The sequence below is a fragment of the Salmo salar genome, chromosome ssa03 (genome assembly GCF_905237065.1).
Source record: "Salmo salar chromosome ssa03, Ssal_v3.1, whole genome shotgun sequence".
In the NCBI taxonomy this organism is placed as follows: Eukaryota; Metazoa; Chordata; class Actinopteri; order Salmoniformes; family Salmonidae; genus Salmo; species Salmo salar.
The window spans coordinates 36,973,593-36,991,492 of NC_059444.1; the positions used below are offsets into that span (position 1 = coordinate 36,973,593).

Sequence of the window (17,900 nt, forward strand, 5' to 3'; positions counted from 1 at the left end):
TGTCCAAGGTTCTGAAATCGAGTTTCCACGTCGTAATAAAGAAGTACGTCATAGAGGCGATTTTGTGAAAGATTAAGTTTGATGTTGGCAAAAATAAACAAATAAATAAAGTCTGATGTTCGCCATGATAGAATTTGCCTCATATTTGCTATAGCCTAGCTCAATAAATTGAAAACGAAATAAGCTCTGAGTGACTTCTACGTCACAGCGTTACATTTCTGGCCTCAATGGCTGAATAACATGTATCTGGCGAGTGTTTTGCATGGATCTCAATGGTCTGTCAAGTTATATTGGCAGCTCTGTCAGGTTCCCGTTTATCTCGTTCACCATCAGACTCTTATTCCCCCTACATTTTGCGTTAGTAATTTCACTTTAGCAATCTACTCCAATAATGCGCATTTAGCCTGGGGACGAATAAGTGCGCGCCTATAATCGCTTTTTGGAGTGGGGAGCTAACAGGCCTACTTCAGTGTCAGGACTGACTGGAGGGCTAGCTTAAAATGCGCTATAAAAGTAGGCTAAATTGCCTTTTCATGTAAACCGCAACATAAGAACCAGCAGTAGCTCAAATAAAAGCTTATACAACTTCATTCAAACGTTTATTTTTAAGAAATAAAAAATTCATACAACAGTTGATCCAATACTAGACTAAGCTCGGTTTGAATATTCAAGTACCTCCCCATCCCTAATTGCTGTCCCAATATATTATCAATATCTCACAAACTGAAATCTCTCTCTCTCTCTCTGTGTGTGTGTGTGTCTGTCTGTAGGAGATATTGGGTCAGTGCCGTAAAGAGCAGGCGTTTAAGACCATCCTGTTCCCTGGGTAACACTAAGACAACTGATTTTGTAATGTTTTTTTTAATTTTTTTATTTCACCTTTATTTAACCAGGTAGGCAAGTTGAGAACAAGTTCTCATTTACAATTGCGACCTGGCCAAGATAAAGCAAAGCAGTTCGACACATACAGCAACACAGAGTTACACATGGAGTAAAACAAACATACAGTCAATAATACAGTAATAAAATAAGTCTATATACAATGTGAGCAAATTAGGTGAGATAAGGGAGGTAAAGGCAAAAAAGGCCATGGTGGCAAAGTAAATACAATATAGCAAGTAAAACACTGGAATGGTAGATTTGTAGTTGAAGAAAGTGCAAAGTGGAAATAGAAATAATGGGGTGCAAAGGAGCAAAATAAATTAATAAATACAGTAGGGGAAGAGGTAGTTGTTTGGGCTAAATTATAGATGGGCTATGTACAGGTGCAGTGATCTGTGAGCTGCTCTGACAGCTGGTGCTTAAAGCTAGTGAGGGAGAGAAGTGTTTCCAGTTTCAGAGATTTTTGTAGTTTGTTCCAGTCATTGGCAGCGGAGAACTGAAAGGAGAGACGGCCAAAGGAGGAATTGGCTTTGGGGGTGACCAGAGAGATATACCTGCTGGAGCGCGTGCTACAGGTGGGTGCTGCTATGGTGACCAGTGAGCTGAGATAAGGGGGGACTTTACCTAGCAGTGTCTTGTAGATGACCTGGAGCCAGTGGGTTTGGCGACGAGTATGAAGCGAGGGCCAGCCAATGAGAGCGTACAGGTCGCAGTGGTGGGTAGTATATGGGGCTTTGGTGACAAAACCGATGGCACTGTGATAGACTGCATCCAGTTTATTGAGTAGGGTATTGGAGGTTATTTTGTAAATGACATCGCCGAAGTAGAGGATCGGTAGGATGGTCAGTTTTACGAGGGTATGTTTGGCAGCATGAGTGAAGGATGCTTTGTTGCGAAATAGGAAGCCAATTCTAGATTTAACTTTAGATTGGAGATGTTTGATGTGAGTCTGGAAGGAGAGCTTGCAGTCTAACCAGACACCTAGGTATTTGTGGTTGTCCACATATTTTAAGTAAGAACCGTCCAGAGTAGTGATGCTGGACGGGCGGGCAGGTGCGGGCAGCGATCGGTTGAAGAGCATGCATTTAGTTTTACTTGTATTTAAGAGCAGTTGGAGGCCTCGGAAGGAGAGTTGTATGGCATTGAAGCTCGTCTGGAGGGTTGTTAACACAGTGTCCAAAGAAGGGCCAGAAGTATACAGAATGGTGTCGTCTGCGTAGAGGTGGATCAGAGACTCACCAGCAGGAAGAGCGACATCATTGATGTATACAGAGAAAAGAGTTGGCCCAAGAATTGAACCCTGTGGCACCCCCATAGAGACTACCAGAGGCCCAGACAACAGGCCCTCCGATTTCACACATTGAACTCTATCAGAGAAGTAGTTGGTAAACCAAGCGAGGCAATCATTTGAGAAACCAAGGCTATTGAGTCTACCGATGAGGATGTGGTGATTGACAGAGTCTAAAGCCTTGGCCAGGTCAATGAATACGGCAGCACAGTATTGTTTCTTATCGATGGCGGTTACGATATTGTTTAGGACCTTGAGCGTGGCTGAGGTGCACCCATGACCAGCTCTGAAACCAGATTGCATAGCGGAGAAGGTGCGGTGGGATTCGAAATGGTCGGTAATTTGTTTGTTGACTTGGCTTTCGAAGATCTTAGAAAGGCAGGGTAGGATAGATATAGGTCTGTAGCAGTTTGGGTCAAGAGTGTCCCCTCCTTTGAAGAGGGGGATGACAGCAGCTGCTTTCCAATCTTTTGGAATCTCAGACAACACGAAAGAGAGGTTGACAGGCTAGTAATAGGGGTTGCAACAAATTCGGCAGATAATTTTAGAAAGAAAGGGTCCAGATTGTCTAGCCCGGCTGATTTGTGGGGGTCCAGATTTTGCAGCTCTTTCAGAACATCAGCTGACTGGATTTGGGAGAAGGAGAAATGGGGAAGGCTTGGGTGAGTAGCTGTGGGGGGTGCAGTGTTGTTGACCGCGGTAGGGATAGCCAGGTGGAAAGCAAGGCCAGCCATAGAAAAATGCTTATTGACATTCTCAATTATAGTGGATTTATCGGAGGTGACAGAGTTGTTTCCTATCCTCAGTGCAGTGGGCAGCTGGGAGGAGGTATTCTTATTCTCCATGGACTTTACAGTGTCCCAGAACCTTTTTGAGTTTGTGTTGCAGGAAGCAGATTTCTGCTTGAAAAAGCTAGGCTTGGCTTTTCTAACTGCCTGTGTATATTGGTTTCTAACTTCCCTGAAAAGTTGCATATCACGGGGACTGTTCGATGCTAATGCAGAACGCCACAGGATGTTTTTGTGTTAGTTAAGGGCAGTCAGGTCTGGAGAGAACCATCTGTTCCTGGTTCTAAATTTCTTAAATGGGGCATGCTTATTTAAGATGTTGAGGAAGGCATTTAAAAAAATAACCAGGCATCCTCTACTGACGGGATGAGGTCAATATCCTTCCAGGATTCCCGGGCCAGGTCGATTAGAAAGGCTTGCTCGCTGAAATGTTTCAGGGAGTGTTTGACAGTGATGAGTGGGTTGGCGCCCCCCCTTGGGTTGTGCCATGGCGGAGATTGTTGTGGGCTATACTCGGCCTTGTCTTAGGATGGTAAGTTGGTGGTTGGAGACATCCCTCTAGTGGTGTGGGGGCTGTGCTTTGGCAAAGTGGGTGGGGTTATATCCTGCCTGTTTGGCCCTGTCCGGGGGTATCATCGGATGGGGCCACAGTGTCTTCTGATCCCTCCTGTCTCAGCCTCCAGTATTTATGCTGCAGTAGTTTATGTGTCGGGGGGCTAGGGTCAGTCTGTTACATCTGGAGTATTTCTCTTGTCTTATCCGGTGTCCTGTGTGAATTTAAATATGCTCTCTCTAATTCTCTCTTTCTCTCTTTCTGTCTTTCTCTCGGAGGACCTGAGCCCTAGGACCATGCCTCAGGACTACCTGGTATGATGACTCCTTGCTGTCCCCAGTCCACCTGGCCGTGCTGCTGCTCCAGTTTCAACTGTTGTGCCTGCGGCTATGGAACCCTGACCTGTTCACCGGACGTGCTTGTTGCACCCTCGACAACTACTATGATTATTATTATTTTACCATGCTGGTCATTTATGAACATTTTAACATTTTAACATCTTGACCATGTTCTGTTATAATATCCACCCTGCACAGCCAGAAGAGGACTGGCCACCCCTCATAGCCTGGTTCCTCTCTAGGTTTCTTCCTAGGTTTTTGGCCTTTCTAGGGAGTTTTTCCTAGGGAGTTTTTCCTAGCCACCGTGCTTCTTTCACATGCTTTGCTTGCTGTTTGGGGTTTTAGGCTGGGTTTCTGTACAGCACTTTGAGATATCAGCTGATGTACGAAGGGCTATATAAAAATACATTTGATTTGATTTGATTTGATGAGTGGAGGTCGTTTTACCGCTGACCCATTATGGATGTAGGCAATGAGGCAGTGATCGTTGAGATCTTGGTTGAAAACAGCAGAGGTGTATTTAGAGGGCAAGTTGGTTAGGATGATATCTAAGAGGGTGCCCGTGTTTACGGCTTTGGGGTGGTACCTGGTAGGTTCATTGATAATTTGTGTGAGATTGAGGGCATCAAGCTTAGATTGTAGGATGGCTGGGGTGTTAAGCATGTCCCACTTTAGGTCACCTAGCAGCACGAGCTCTGAAGATAGATGGGGGGCAATCAGTTCACATATGGTGTCCAGAGCACAGCTGGGGGCAGAGGGTGGTCTATAGCAGGCGGCAACGGTGAGAGACTTGTTTTTAGAGAGATGGATTTTTAAAAGTAGAAGTTCAAATTGTTTGGGTACAGACCTGGATAGTAGGACAGAACTCTGCAGGCTATCTCTGCAGTAGATTGCAACACCGCCCCCTTTGGCCGTTCTATCATGTCTGAAAATGTTGTAGTTAGGGATGAAGATTTCAGAGTTTTTGGTGGACTTCCTAAGCCAGGATTCAGACACGGCTAGGACATCCGGGTTGGCAGAGTGTGCTAAAGCAGTGAATAAAACAAACTTAGGGAGAAGGCTTCTAATGTTAACATGCATGAAGCCAAGGCTATTACGGTTACAGAAGTCATCAAAAGAGAGCGCCTGGGTAATAGGAGTGGAGCTAGGCACTGCAGGGCCTGGATTCACCTCTACATCACCAGAGGATCAGAGGAGGAGCAGGATAAGGGTACGGCTAAAACCTATGAGAATTGGTTGTTTCTGGGGGCGATAAAATAGCTTATAGGTATAATGTACAGACAAAGGTATGGTAGGATGTGACTACAATAGAGGTAATAGTTAGCTAAAGCTAACTCTCTCTCCTCTGCTCTCATCCTTCTAGACCTATCTGCTGCCTTTGATACTGTGAACCATCAGATCCTCCTCTCCACCCTCTCCGAGTTGGGCATCTCCGGCGCGGCCCACGCTTGGATTGCGTCCTACCTGACAGGTCGCTCCTACCAGGTGGCGTGGCGAGAATCTGTCTCCGCACCATGCGCTCTCACCACTGGTGTCCCCCAGGGCTCTGTTCTAGGCCCTCTCCTATTCTCGCTATACACCAAGTCACTTGGCTCTGTCATATCCTCACATGGTCTCTCCTATCATTGCTATGCAGACGACACACAATTAATCTTCTCCTTTCCCCCTTCTGATAACCAGGCGGCGAATCGCATCTCTGCATGTCTGTCAGACATATCAGTGTGGATGACGGATCACCAGCTCAAGCTGAACCTCGGCAAGACGGAGCTGCTCTTCCTCCCGGGGAAGGACTGCCCGTTCCATGATCTCGCCATCACGGTTGACAACTCCCTTGTGTCCTCCTCCCAGAGTGCTAAGAACCTTGGCGTGATCCTGGACAACACCCTGTCGTTCTCCACTAACATCAAGGCGGCGACCCGATCCTGTAGGTCCATGCTCTACAACATTCGCAGAGTACGACCCTGCCTCACACAGGAAGCGGCGCAGGTCCTAATCCAGGCACTTGTCATCTCCCGTCTGGATTACTGCAACTCGCTGTTGGCTGGGCTCCCTGCCTGTGCCATTAAACCCCTACAACTCATCCAGAACGCCGCAGCCCGTCTGGTGTTCAACCTTCCCAAGTTCTCTCACGTCACCCCGCTCCTCCGCTCTCTCCACTGGCTTCCAGTTGAAGCTCGCATCCGCTACAAAACCATGGTGATTGCCTACGGAGCTGTGAAGGGAACGGCACCTCCATACCTTCAGGCTCTGATCAGGCCCAACACCCAAACAAGGGCACTGCGTTCATCCACCACTGGCCTGCTGGCCCCCCTACCTCTGAGGAAGCACTGTTCCCGCTCAGCCCAGTCAAAACTGTTCGCTGCTCTGGCACCCCAATGGTGGAACAAGCTCCCTCACGACGCCAGGACAGCGGAGTCAATCACCACCTTCCGGAGACACCTGAAACCCCACCTCTTTAAGGAATACCTAGGATAGGATAAAGTAATCCTTCTAACCCCCCCCCCTTAAAAGATTTAGATGCACTATTGTAAAGTGGTTGTTCCACTGGATATCATAAGGTGAATGCACCATTTTGTAAGTCGCTCTGGATAAGAGCGTCTGCTAAATGACTTAAATGTAAATGTAAATGTAAACCTAGGCATTGAGTGATGATGAGAGAGATATTGTCTCTAGAAACATCATTGAAACCAGAAGATGTCATAGCATGTGTAGGTGGTGGAACTGAAAGGTTGGAAAAGGTATAATGGGCAGGGCTAGAGGCTCTACAGTGAAATAAGCCAATAAACACTAACCAGAACAGCAATGGACAAGGCATATTGACATTAAGGAGAGTCATGCTTAGCCGAGTGATCATAAGGGTTCCGCGAGATTCAGACAGCTAGCCGGATCATAGGTAGCAAGCTGGCAGAAGATGGAGGGAGGTCTGTATTTAGCCACCTCGTGCGTTTCCGTCTGTAGATTAGTGGAGTTCCGTGTGGTAGGGGGGACCAGTCCAATTGGCAAAATAGTTATAGTTATAGTGGCCCAAGAAAATTGTCCGATAGACCTAATCAGATGTAAATCAGAATCAGAATGGAAATATCACTGTAAATCTGCATGAACATGACACACACACTGATAAACTCTTGTTTCCATGGTAACAGGTACTTTACTTGACAATTTCTATATTTTTTAACTTTTACTTTTACGTGACAACATTCAGAAAGAAAATATTTCCTCGTTACATTTCGAATGCTCAGGCAGGACAGCAAAACGGTCAAATTCATACACTTATTAAGAGAACTCATCCCTACTGCCTCTGATCTGGTTTGTAAAATATTGTTAGACTGTGCCCCTGGCTTTCCATAAATAAATAAAAACAAGAACATCTGCATAATATAAGGAATTTGATATATAGCCTTTGCTTTCACTTTTGATACTTAAGTACATTTAAAACCAGATACCTTTAGACTTTTACTCAAGTAATATTTTACTGGATGACTTTCACTTTTACTTCAGTCATTTTCTATTAAGTATCTATACCTTTACTCATGTAGAATTTTACTGGGTGACTTTCACTTTTACTTGAGTCATTTTCTATTAAGTATCTTTACTTTTACTCAAGTATGACAATTGGGTTCTTTTTCCCCCCACTCGTAAAGTATTATCTCCACCAAGATCTCAAAATGACCTTGAAAATATATATTTGTAAAATAATGACACGTGATGTTTTTAAGAAATGATATAAAGCATTTTATTTCAAAACAGTCACACTGTTTGTTCAAATTCATCAGAACCAATGGTCCTCACACGAACCGCTGTCCCCCGGAACTGTCCCGTGCTTGCTGTGGGGGAACATTGGTGTTCACTTCACTGTCTAAAGCGACAGGTTTGCAGGTTGTCTGTTCAACCATTACATTTTACATTTTAGTCATTTAGCAGACGCTCTTATCCAGAGCGACTTACAGTAGTGAATGCATACATTTCATTTTTTCTGTGCTGGCCCCCCGTGGGAATCGAACCCACAACCCTGGCGTTGCAAACACCATGCTCTACCAACTGAGCTACAGGGAAGGCCATGATCAGAGCACTAGTCCAGTCACTCAAGGGTGCCTCCTTCCCTCCTGTGGTAGGAAGTGCACATCTCCCACAGTCAGAACAGTAGGCTGGTGGGCTGCAGCCTCAGTGTGATGTGAGCACTAGCCCAGTCACTCAAGGGTGCCTCCAATCCTCCAGTGGTAGGCAGTGCACACATCAGACAGTCAGCTGGTACTGTAGATAGTAAGCTCAAGCCTCAGTCCTCCACACATTCATAGCTACCGATTTGTGTTCTCTTTCAAGCCAAATTAACCCTCATATTAACCCTTAAAATCTATAAATCATATTTTCCCATCAAAGCTCACACTCTTCCCACTCCCTCAACCAATCCTCCTCCCTTCCATTTTAAAATGTCAGACTGTAGTAGGTCCTCACCCTCCCCTGGCCCCTATACCCTAGGTCCCTCACTGAGTGCTGTACACACCGCTGAGCAGGCGGCTCTTCTTCTCCTCCTTCTGGCTCTCGTTCTTAAGGTCAGCAAACACCTGGGAGAAGAAGTTAGGGTCTGTGTTCATCTGGAGCATCTTGACACTCATCAGCTTGGTGATGGTCATGCAGCGGATCCAGAAGGTCTGCTTGCAGGTGTCCACCAGGAAGGGTTTCAGGGGGTAGGCGATCTCGTTGCCCATGTAGGAGCAGGTTGTGTAGAGGCAGGTGAGCAGCATGGCATGCAGCTCCTGCAAGGTGGCCACCTCGGAGGAAACTGCCTCGCGGCACAGCATGTAGAGGAAGACCACAGCGGCCGGATTGATGCAGCTCTGGTTCTGATAGCAGTTGTCCAGCAGATAACGGTCCACCACCCGCAGCCACAGCACCGGGTCCATGGAAGACATGTCCTGGAGCCGGTGGCAGCGCCGGCACAGGAACTCACCCAGGCAGCGCAGCAGCTCGCTGGTTGTAGCGTGGACCATCACCAGCCTCCTGGGCGTGTCGAGGTCCTGGACGGTCACCATCTGGGGTGTGTCGGGGGCCGTGTTTGAGTTGGATAAGGGGGCCTTCTCGACCGACGAGGAGGCGTTGTTGGAGATGGCTGGAGTGCTCTGGTCCTGGGTTGACAGCTTGTCACAGGACTGAGAATTCTCTAGGGTGAGGGAGGACAGGTTGGAGAAGGACTGAGACTTCTCCAGGTTCTCATTACTCAGATGGATAATGTTGTTTTGGTTGGTGTTCTCGTGGGCCTGCACCTTCTTGGAGCTCTTCTTCTTCACAATCCGCCTCCATGGCGAGTAGCGCTTCAGAGTCTTGTCTTTTGCGCTCTTACCGGTCTGGACTTCCATCAAGTGGCCCACAGTGTCCGGCCCATCTTTGAAGAGGACTGCCTTGTTGCGGACCGAGATAGACATTGTGGATCCCATGGTCAATAGTGCCTGTGGAAAACAAAATGCTTCAATATTAGCAAAATGAAATGCATGGCATCAGTTCAGTAGGCCTAGCTAGCTCAGCTCTGGCTGTCTCCGAAATGGCAACCTATTCCCTATAAAGTGCACTGCTTTTGACCATGGCCCAAATGGGTCTGGTCAAAAGCAGTGCTTTATATAGGAAAAAGGATTCCATTTGGGACAGATTCTAAATCACAGTATTAAGCATAGGCATTAGTGTTATGTATTCATAAACATGAGCAATATAACGTTCCAAAGCAAAACAGAAATATTACTCACTGATTTCAAGTTGATATGTGAGAAATTATAAAGATATTTCAATATTTTCTTTGTTAATTGAAAGGTAAAGACAGGTTGTCCAGTGCTTTGAGTTCAAGGCTGTTATGGTTGTGAACATCAGAATTGTCCAAGGTTCTGAAATCGAGTTTCCACGTCGTAATAAAGAAGTATGTCATAGAGGCGATTTTGTGAAGCGTCCCACCTAGCCCATATACGTTTTTTAAGTTTTAGGAATTTAAATTTACCTTTCAACATTAATTTCCAATGGTATTGTACTAAATCTGATGGATGAGTCCAAAAACATTCTGCGATTGATTGATTTTAATGATATACCAGAAATCACCAGATCGGGTTTGCCCTGCCTTGTTAATTTAGCGAGTGTAAAGCCTCGGCAGCAATTTCTCAACTAACCTTTAACGTTACATGGCGATAATTTTACTTCCTCTCAACTTGGAAGTTATCAGTATTCTAATCTCCCATCGTTAGTTGCTGGTGTAATGTAAGAACTTTTTTAAATATTCCGTTATTAAATAACCTTTTTTGCTCCATGAGATTATCCAACAATGTGTATCTCATTGCTCGTGACCGGTGAGTGTCATTCAAAGCGATGCTTGATGTCTGAGTCGCGCTCATGATGTGCATCACTTTGGAGTGGACACCCACCTGTTTTGAGCAATGAGAGAAGAAACAGACAATATGGCAGCGTACGCATTGTTGGATTACCTCATGGAGCAAAAAATTGCTGCACAGGCTTTACACTATCTACGCTGTAATTGGTATGGAGCATTCACATATCACGTTACAATTCTGTAGCTACTAGCTACATGGTCCTGTCCAGGGCTAATGTTAGTAAGTATACATTACATGCTGGCCTGCACTTTGTTAATAAGAATTTGTATCCTTCAAAAAGTGGATAAAACTCTCATGCTAGTAAGGCCACCAATCTCAAATCAAGTGCAGCTGGCCCTCCCTAACTAATCTAAAATCCCATTTGTCATCATTCCACAGTTCCAACATGGCGTCATCGTGGCAGTGGACTCTCGGGCCACAACTGGCACCTACATCGCCTCCCAGACAGTGAAGAAGGTGATAGAGTTCAACCCCTACCTGCACCATGGTTGGAGGTGCAGCTGACTGCAGCTTCAGGGAGCGCTTGCTGTCGTGTCTACGAGCTCCGCAACAAGGAGGGCATCTCTGTGGGAGCTGCCTCCAAGCTTCTGGCTAACATGGTTTACCAGTACAAAGGCAGGGGCCTCAGCATGGGAACCATGGTGTGTGGCTGGGACAAGAGAGGGCCAGGTTAATAGCTTCATACCCCTGAGCACACATTAGTAACCCCAATAGACATGATCCCCATTCATGCATGTATATGTTTAAACCCCCATCAGCTGAACTATGTAAACACTGTTTTTCACATACTCAGACCAAGGGTAGCAATATGAGCATGATTTAGTAACATGATTTTTTTGTATCATATTTCCTAATAGGAGTAGTTAGCAGTGACTTAGGGAACCTCCCCTGTCTCTACTAAGCACCAGATTAAGTACAGTTTGGTCGTCTGCCACTAGATGGTATTGCTGCCCCACTCTTGTTTACCTGTTGTGGATTTGACTTGTGCTATTGGATACTGTGCAGTAAGAGGCAGTAAGTACATCATTGGAGATGTGCTTAAAGAGGGCTGCACAGTGACACCGTAATGGGAAATCAATAGGGCTGGGACTGTGAGCCAGGGAGTGCCGGCGCGGTGATGGACGCAGGGTCTCGGGCTTTACAATTGGGTCGCATGCATAATGTTGTTCTGCTTGATCGATGAGCTTTGTTCATAGAGCGGGGAGTATGTGTGGACAATAACTGGCCTCCAGACAGCCTGGGACCTAAGTGACACGTGTTAAATCCTGCAGTCAATCAGGAGAATAATGATCTCAGTATTAGTTCAATAGGAACGGCGGCAGCTACAATGCCAGTGATTGAATGGTGAGGTGAATGTCATGTAAATTAAATTAATCTCGATTAAGAGAAGGCTCATTAGCGGCTACAATGATGTCAAGCACAGTTATTCTGGTGATTGGGTGTCTTAAGCGGGACGTGAAATAAATCGAGTAAAGCACAGTTAAGAGCTTGACAAATATGTAATGCCATGATACTCATTTGGTGAAATGCTTAGTGCCTGGTTGCTAGGCAGTGTGAGTGCACTCCGCTCGTAACTAGAGAACGACCAATATGTTTTTTTTTAAGGGCCGACACTGACACAGATTTGTGGGTGTCAAGGAGGCCAGTGGCTTGTTATTGTTATTACACATATTATTTTATTACATTTGAACGTTTTGATGATACATTTTCCCAGAGACAACCATGTATGCATTAACAAATACATTATACAACCATACAATAGATTGGACATTGTTTTTAACAACATCACGGTAATAACTTATTTTAATGGTAAACTGGGTAAATCAAGATGGTATAGGCCTACTCACAATACAGTTGAATTCATATTCTATTAGGACTGTGTGCTAGTCTTGAGTTATTGAGCAAATTGTGGTTGATTTCAGTGGTCTATGAGGCTACAGATGACATTACTTTTTTCCCTTTCGTTTGTGATCATGTTAGGCCTTTTGTCTGGCTGACTATACAAATCTCTCTGGCCAACTGACATTTCTTTTCCACGATGAGTCTGGATTTCTAGAATGCGAACACATTCAGTCCGTTCTGATTGGTCCCAGAAACCGCTGGGTTGGGCCGGAGCCACCCTACAATGATGATGTTATCAACTTCTTATTTTGAAGTTGCACAAATGACTTCTAGGATGGCAGTTTCAGACTGAGTGTGTATAGCTAGACCAGCGGAATTAAATTCAGGGTGAGTCGTCAGGGAAGTTAGCCTACTGATCAACATTTTCATAGAAGTAGCCTATGTTCTTCTAGAGAAAAGACACTACTCGCAAGTCATGTAGCCAGGCAGTTCAGCTCAGCAAGGGAAAGACAAGTCATTTAGCTAACAAGTACCAGTGAATTAACAATATTTATGTTGACATTCAGCTTTGAAATTAGACTATCTTGAATATTAGCTATCACAAATAAAGTTCTAGGGTAGTGAGATTTAAAATCCAGATGTGAAAAGCTGATAGACATACCCAAGATGACTCAAAGTTGTCATCGCTGCCATAGGTGCTTCTACAAAGTGTTGAATACATATCTAAATGAGATAGAAAATAACATCTTTCTATGGTAGAGTAGGTCAGGGCGTGACAGGGTTTTTCTCTCTCTATGTTTTCTATTTCTATGTTTAGTTTCTAGTTTTGTATTTCTATGTTGGGGTTTTGTTTGGGATGATCTCCAATTAGAGGCAGCTGGTCCTCGTTGTCTCTAATTGGAGATCATAGTTAAGTAGGGGTTTTTCCACCTGAGTTGTGTAATTTTGAGTTGTGTATGTGTTCATCTCTGCGTCGCAGTTTGTTGTTTTTTCATTCAGTGTATTTATGTATTGCATAGTTTCACAGTATAAATAAAATGTGGAACGACACACACGCTGCACTTTGGTCTACTTCCTATGACAATCGTCACAGAAGATCCCACCACAAATGGACCAAGCAGTGTGGTCAGGACAACTGGACATGGGAGGAGATTCTGGATGGGAAAGGACCCTGGAGTCAGGCTGGGGAGTATCGCCGCCCGAGGGAGGAGATTGAGGCAGCAAGAGCAGAGCGGCGTTATTATGAGGCACTATACCAACCACAAGGCAAGTGCAAGATTGGGGGGGCACATGGGGAGATTGGCAGTCAGGTTGGAGACCTGAGCCAACTCCCCATGCTTACCGTGGGGAGCGAGTGATCGAGCAAGCATCGTGTTATGCGGGGATGCGCACTGTGTCACCAGTGCGCAGCTACAGCCCGGTGCGCTCGGTGCAAGCTTCCCACAGTTGCCGTGCTAGAGTTGGCATTCAGCCAGGAAGGATTGTGCCTGCTCAGCGTTCCTGGTCTCCGGTGCGTCTCTTCGGCCCAGGTTATCCTGCGCCAGCTCTATGCACGGTACCCCCAGTTCGCCAGCACAAACCTGTCAGACCTGTTCCAACGCCCCGCGCTTGCTGGGCTACGGGGGTATCCAGCCAGGACGGGTTGTGCCAGTCATAAGTTCCAGACCTCCAGTGCGCCTCCAAGGCCCAGTATACCCTGTGCCTGCTCTGCGCACCCGGCCTCCAGCGACGTTCCCTAGTCCAGAACTCTCAACGACGTTCCCCAGTCCGGAGCCTCCAGCGACGTTCCCTAGTCTGGTGAGACCTATTCCGGCTCCACGTACGAAGCCTCCAGTGATGATTCATGGCCCGGAGCCTGTAGGGATAATCCATGGCAAGAAGCCTGTAGGGATGATCCATGGCCTGGAGCCTGTAGAGACGATCCATGGCACGAAGCCTCTTCGGCGACGGCCTGCAGCCCGGAGTCTTCGGCAACGGCCTGCAGCCCAGAGTCTTCGGCGACAGCCTGCAGCCCGGAACCTCCGGCGGCGGCCTGCAGCCCGGAACCTCCGGCGATGATCTACAGTCCGTTTCCTCCGATGGCGATCCACGGTCCGGTGGTACTGAAGCAGAGGGATCAGCGGGCGGAGCGGGGGTTACGCCCCGAACCGGAGCTGCCTCCTCTGTGGGAGGATCCGCTGGATGATAGGGTTCTGGGTACTGCACCAGAGCCGTCATAGACAAGTTACCCACCCTGCCCTCCCTTTTTTTCCCTTCTTTTTTTTTGGGGGGGGGTTGTTGTTGTTTTTGTGGGGGGGGTGCTGTCACGTCCTGCTGACCATAGAAATATGTTATTTTCTATGGTAGAGTAGGTCAGGGCGGGACAGTTTTTTTTTCTGTTTTCTATTTTTATGTTTAGGTTCTAGTTTTGTATTTCTATGTTGGGGTTTTGTTTGGGATGATCTCCAATTAGAGGCAGCTGGTCCTTGTTGTCTCTAATTGGAGATCATACTTAAGTAGGGGTTTTTCCACCTGGGTTTTGTGGGTGATTAATTTTGAGTTGTGTATGTGTTCATCTCTGCGTCACGGTTTGTTGTTTTTTCATTCAGTGTATTTATGTATTGCATAGTTTCACAGTATAAATAAAATGTAGAATGACACACACGATGCACTTTGGTCCTCTTCTCCTTACGACAACCATGACAATTAGAGGGGTTTCCAAACTTTTTGGGTCCACGACCCAATTTTGATATTTGAGCATTCTCACTACCCCAACCATGTGAAAAAAAAGAAGTAATTAACAGCCAATGTTTTTTTTGGTTTTTTCAAAACATTCTAACAGTATTTCTGATTTGTATTCTCAACTCACCATCATATACTTTTCATGTGGGGCTATGGCAGTCAATTGCAAATTAGTCTGACATAATTTCTTATCTCACCACCACTAATGAGATGGGTGTGCTTGACGCATGTCGCGTCGGGCGCTTTTCAAAATCAGGGGGTATAGTCGACAGTGCGCCACTTATCTCTCCTGTCACATACAACCTGGATCGATATTTGTTTTTAATGCAGAGGAGAGCACTGAATCAGGACCATGAGTTTTAATGCTCGGAGGGACACTGCACAGTATTCCCTTTGAGTCAGGAACCAAAATTCCTCCATAGTGACCCGTGGATGAGTTGTCTGCAGCATTCGGTCACATGACAGCTCGATAAGCTGTGGATTTCACATACCGGCATCTCAACTGAGCCAGGATCCCATTCAAACGGATTTCGCTGATTCGGTCACTCATCTGTAAAAAAGTATAATATTTCCCCTAAAAGTCAACAGTCTGATTTTTACATCCATTGCGAATGACAACAGTTACTCTCTCAATTCAAAAAATATTTCCAATAATCCCCCTCGATAACCACCAAACCTGAAATAGAACATTGTCATGCTCTGATCCCATATCTCCACATAGTTTTGCAAACAGATGTGCGTGATGTAGTTTACAATCGAAGTTGCTTCCTGCATATCTCCCGAGTTCTGCACTCAGCTCTTTTGCCGCCAGTTGCTCTCGGTGTATCCATTATAGCTCAGTGGGTGTATCATACAATGCGTCCATATGGCAGAGGGAGACACATTCATAACTAGAGTGCAGAGGCCTGTCTGCTGTCCCGTGATAGATGGAGCTCCATCTGTGCAAAAGCCCACATTCGATCCCATGGAATCTGTTTTTCGTCAATTTAGCCTCGCAGCACACTGAACATCCCATGTGCCGTTTCATGCTCAGGAATCGTGAGACGGAACAATATGTTCTCGTGAATAGCATCCCTGAAAATGTAGCGAACAAAAGTCAACACATCTCGGCCCTCACAGCTAACGTCCATTTAGAGAGCATACTGTGGGAAGTTTGAGCCGTTCAGTCAGTTTCCTCTTGATTGCTAGCTATAGCATCAATTCTTAGTTTCACAGTGTTATCTGACAAAGGTATTGTGGTGAGTTTCTGTGCCTCTGCCTCCCCACACACTGTTTTCACTATCAATTGCGGCTGGTAATATCAAAGTCTCTGAATAGTGTTTGGTTTCATCATAGCGGGCTTAGCCATTCACCGTGGGAATGATTCAAGTGCAACCATCAAGTGCGGCCTTTTCCTATGACCTAAGGGCTCTCTCTGGTTGAATTTTATCTTTTAGATTTGAATCATTTTCATTTTAGATTTTTAATTAAGATGTGACCACATTACAATGATTTTGAGAGACAAAAAAGTTATTATTTATACGTGTACACTACATGAACAAAAGTATGTTGACACCTGCTCATCGAACATCTCATTCCAAAGTCATGGGCATTAATATTGAGTTGGTCTCCCATTTGCTGCTATTACAGCCACCACTCTTCTTGGAAGGCTGTACACTAGATGTTGGAACATTTCTGCAGGGACTTGCTTCCAGTCAGCCATGGGCATTAGTGAGGTTGGGCGATTAGACCTGGCTCGCAGTCGGCATTCCAATTCATCCCAAAGGTGTTCAATGGGGTTGAGGCCAGGGCTCTGGGCATGTGGGGCATTGTCATGCTGAAACAGGAAAGGGCCTACCCCAAACTGTTGCCACTAAGTTGGAAGCACAGAATCGTCCCGAATATTACAGTATGCTGTAGCGTTAAGATTTCCCTTCAGTGGAACTAAGGGGCCTAGCACGAACAATGAAAAACAGCCCCAGACCATTAATCCTCCACCACCAAACTTTTGCACTATGGATTGGGGCAGGGAGCGTTCTCCTGGCATCCGCCAACCCAGATTCCTCCGTCTTACTGCCAGACGGTGAAGCGTGATTCATCACTCCAGAGAATGCATTTCCACTGCTCCAGAGTCCAATGGCAGCGAGCTTTACACCACACCAGCCGACGCTTGGTATTGCGCATGGCGATCTGCTCGGCCATGGAAACCCATTTCATGAAGCTCCAGGCAGTTCTTGTGCTGACTTTTCTTTCCTGAGGCCGTTTTGGAACTCGGTACTGAGTGTTGCAGACAATTTTAACACGCTACGTACTTCAGCACTTGGCAGTCCCGTTCTGTGAGGTTGTGTAACCTACCACTTCGTGGCTGAGCCGTTGTTGCACCAAGACGTTTCCACCTCACAATAACACCACTTACAGTTGACATACTACGACGGTGCCACGCTGAAAGTCATTGAGCTCTTCATTAAGGCCATTCTACAGCCACTGTTTGTCTATGGAGATTGCATGGCTGTGTGCTCGATTTTTCTTTTTACACCTATCAGTAATGGATGTGGCTGAAATATCCACATACTTTTGGTGATGTGTGTGTATATATTAATTTTGTAATTGTATTTCCTAACAGAATTTTGGAAATTCTTCCGCAACTCCATTTTCATATCAGGCGACCCCCACTAGGGGTCGCAACCCCTAGTTTGGGAACCGCTGGGGTATTGTGTGAGATTTTTTATTTTATTTAATCCATTTTGTATTCAGGCTGTTTAGGGCTGACCCCATTTTGTCAATTGTTTCGTCGATAAGCTGTTGGTCGACCAAGATTTCTTTAGCCAAGCAGTAGCCCAAAAAATGTTATGTTCATGCTGTACAAGACACCTGTCTGATTCGCTCCATGCTGAGGGAACAAATCCATTGTGGAGGCCATGTGGGATGGCACAGTCCATCACTCTAAGACAGGCTACTGAAATTGTATATGGTTACACTGTAAGAACAATGGTGGAACACTAATACATTTAGTTTATAACAAATTACCTTTCTCCTCCGTTGGATAGCGGTCACTGTCCGCGGTTCTGAAACACACCAGTGCGCTGTTGAATTGGCGCCTTTTCCTAGACCATGTTGCTATGTGCATAATAGCAACGTTAATCC

General features: G+C 45.8%; 2 protein-coding genes across 2 annotated transcripts in view; one reads left to right on the forward strand and one right to left on the reverse strand.

Annotated features, from left to right (window-relative positions):
• Positions 1 to 7,927: 7,927 nt before the first annotated feature.
• LOC106600449 (cyclin-dependent kinase 5 activator 1-like) lies at positions 7,928 to 9,281 on the reverse strand. The gene has a single exon (XM_014191811.2). It carries the CDS (start codon positions 9,279 to 9,281, stop codon positions 8,331 to 8,333), a length of 951 nt encoding a protein of 316 aa, XP_014047286.1. The 3' UTR covers positions 7,928 to 8,330.
• Positions 9,282 to 10,408: 1,127 nt separating this feature from the next.
• Positions 10,409 to 17,900, forward strand: part of psmb5 (proteasome 20S subunit beta 5) — a 29,764-nt gene continuing 22,272 nt past the window's right edge. The window contains 4 exon segments of the mRNA XM_045716034.1: positions 10,409 to 10,429; positions 10,593 to 10,693; positions 10,695 to 10,739; positions 10,741 to 10,883. Coding sequence (XP_045571990.1) covers positions 10,409 to 10,429; positions 10,593 to 10,693; positions 10,695 to 10,739; positions 10,741 to 10,883 — 310 coding nt within the window.

Coding starts and splice junctions, on each gene's coding strand:
- LOC106600449 (XM_014191811.2), bottom strand. CDS start 9,281: ATGGGATCCACAATGTCTATCTCGGTCCGCAACAAGGCAGTCCTCTTC.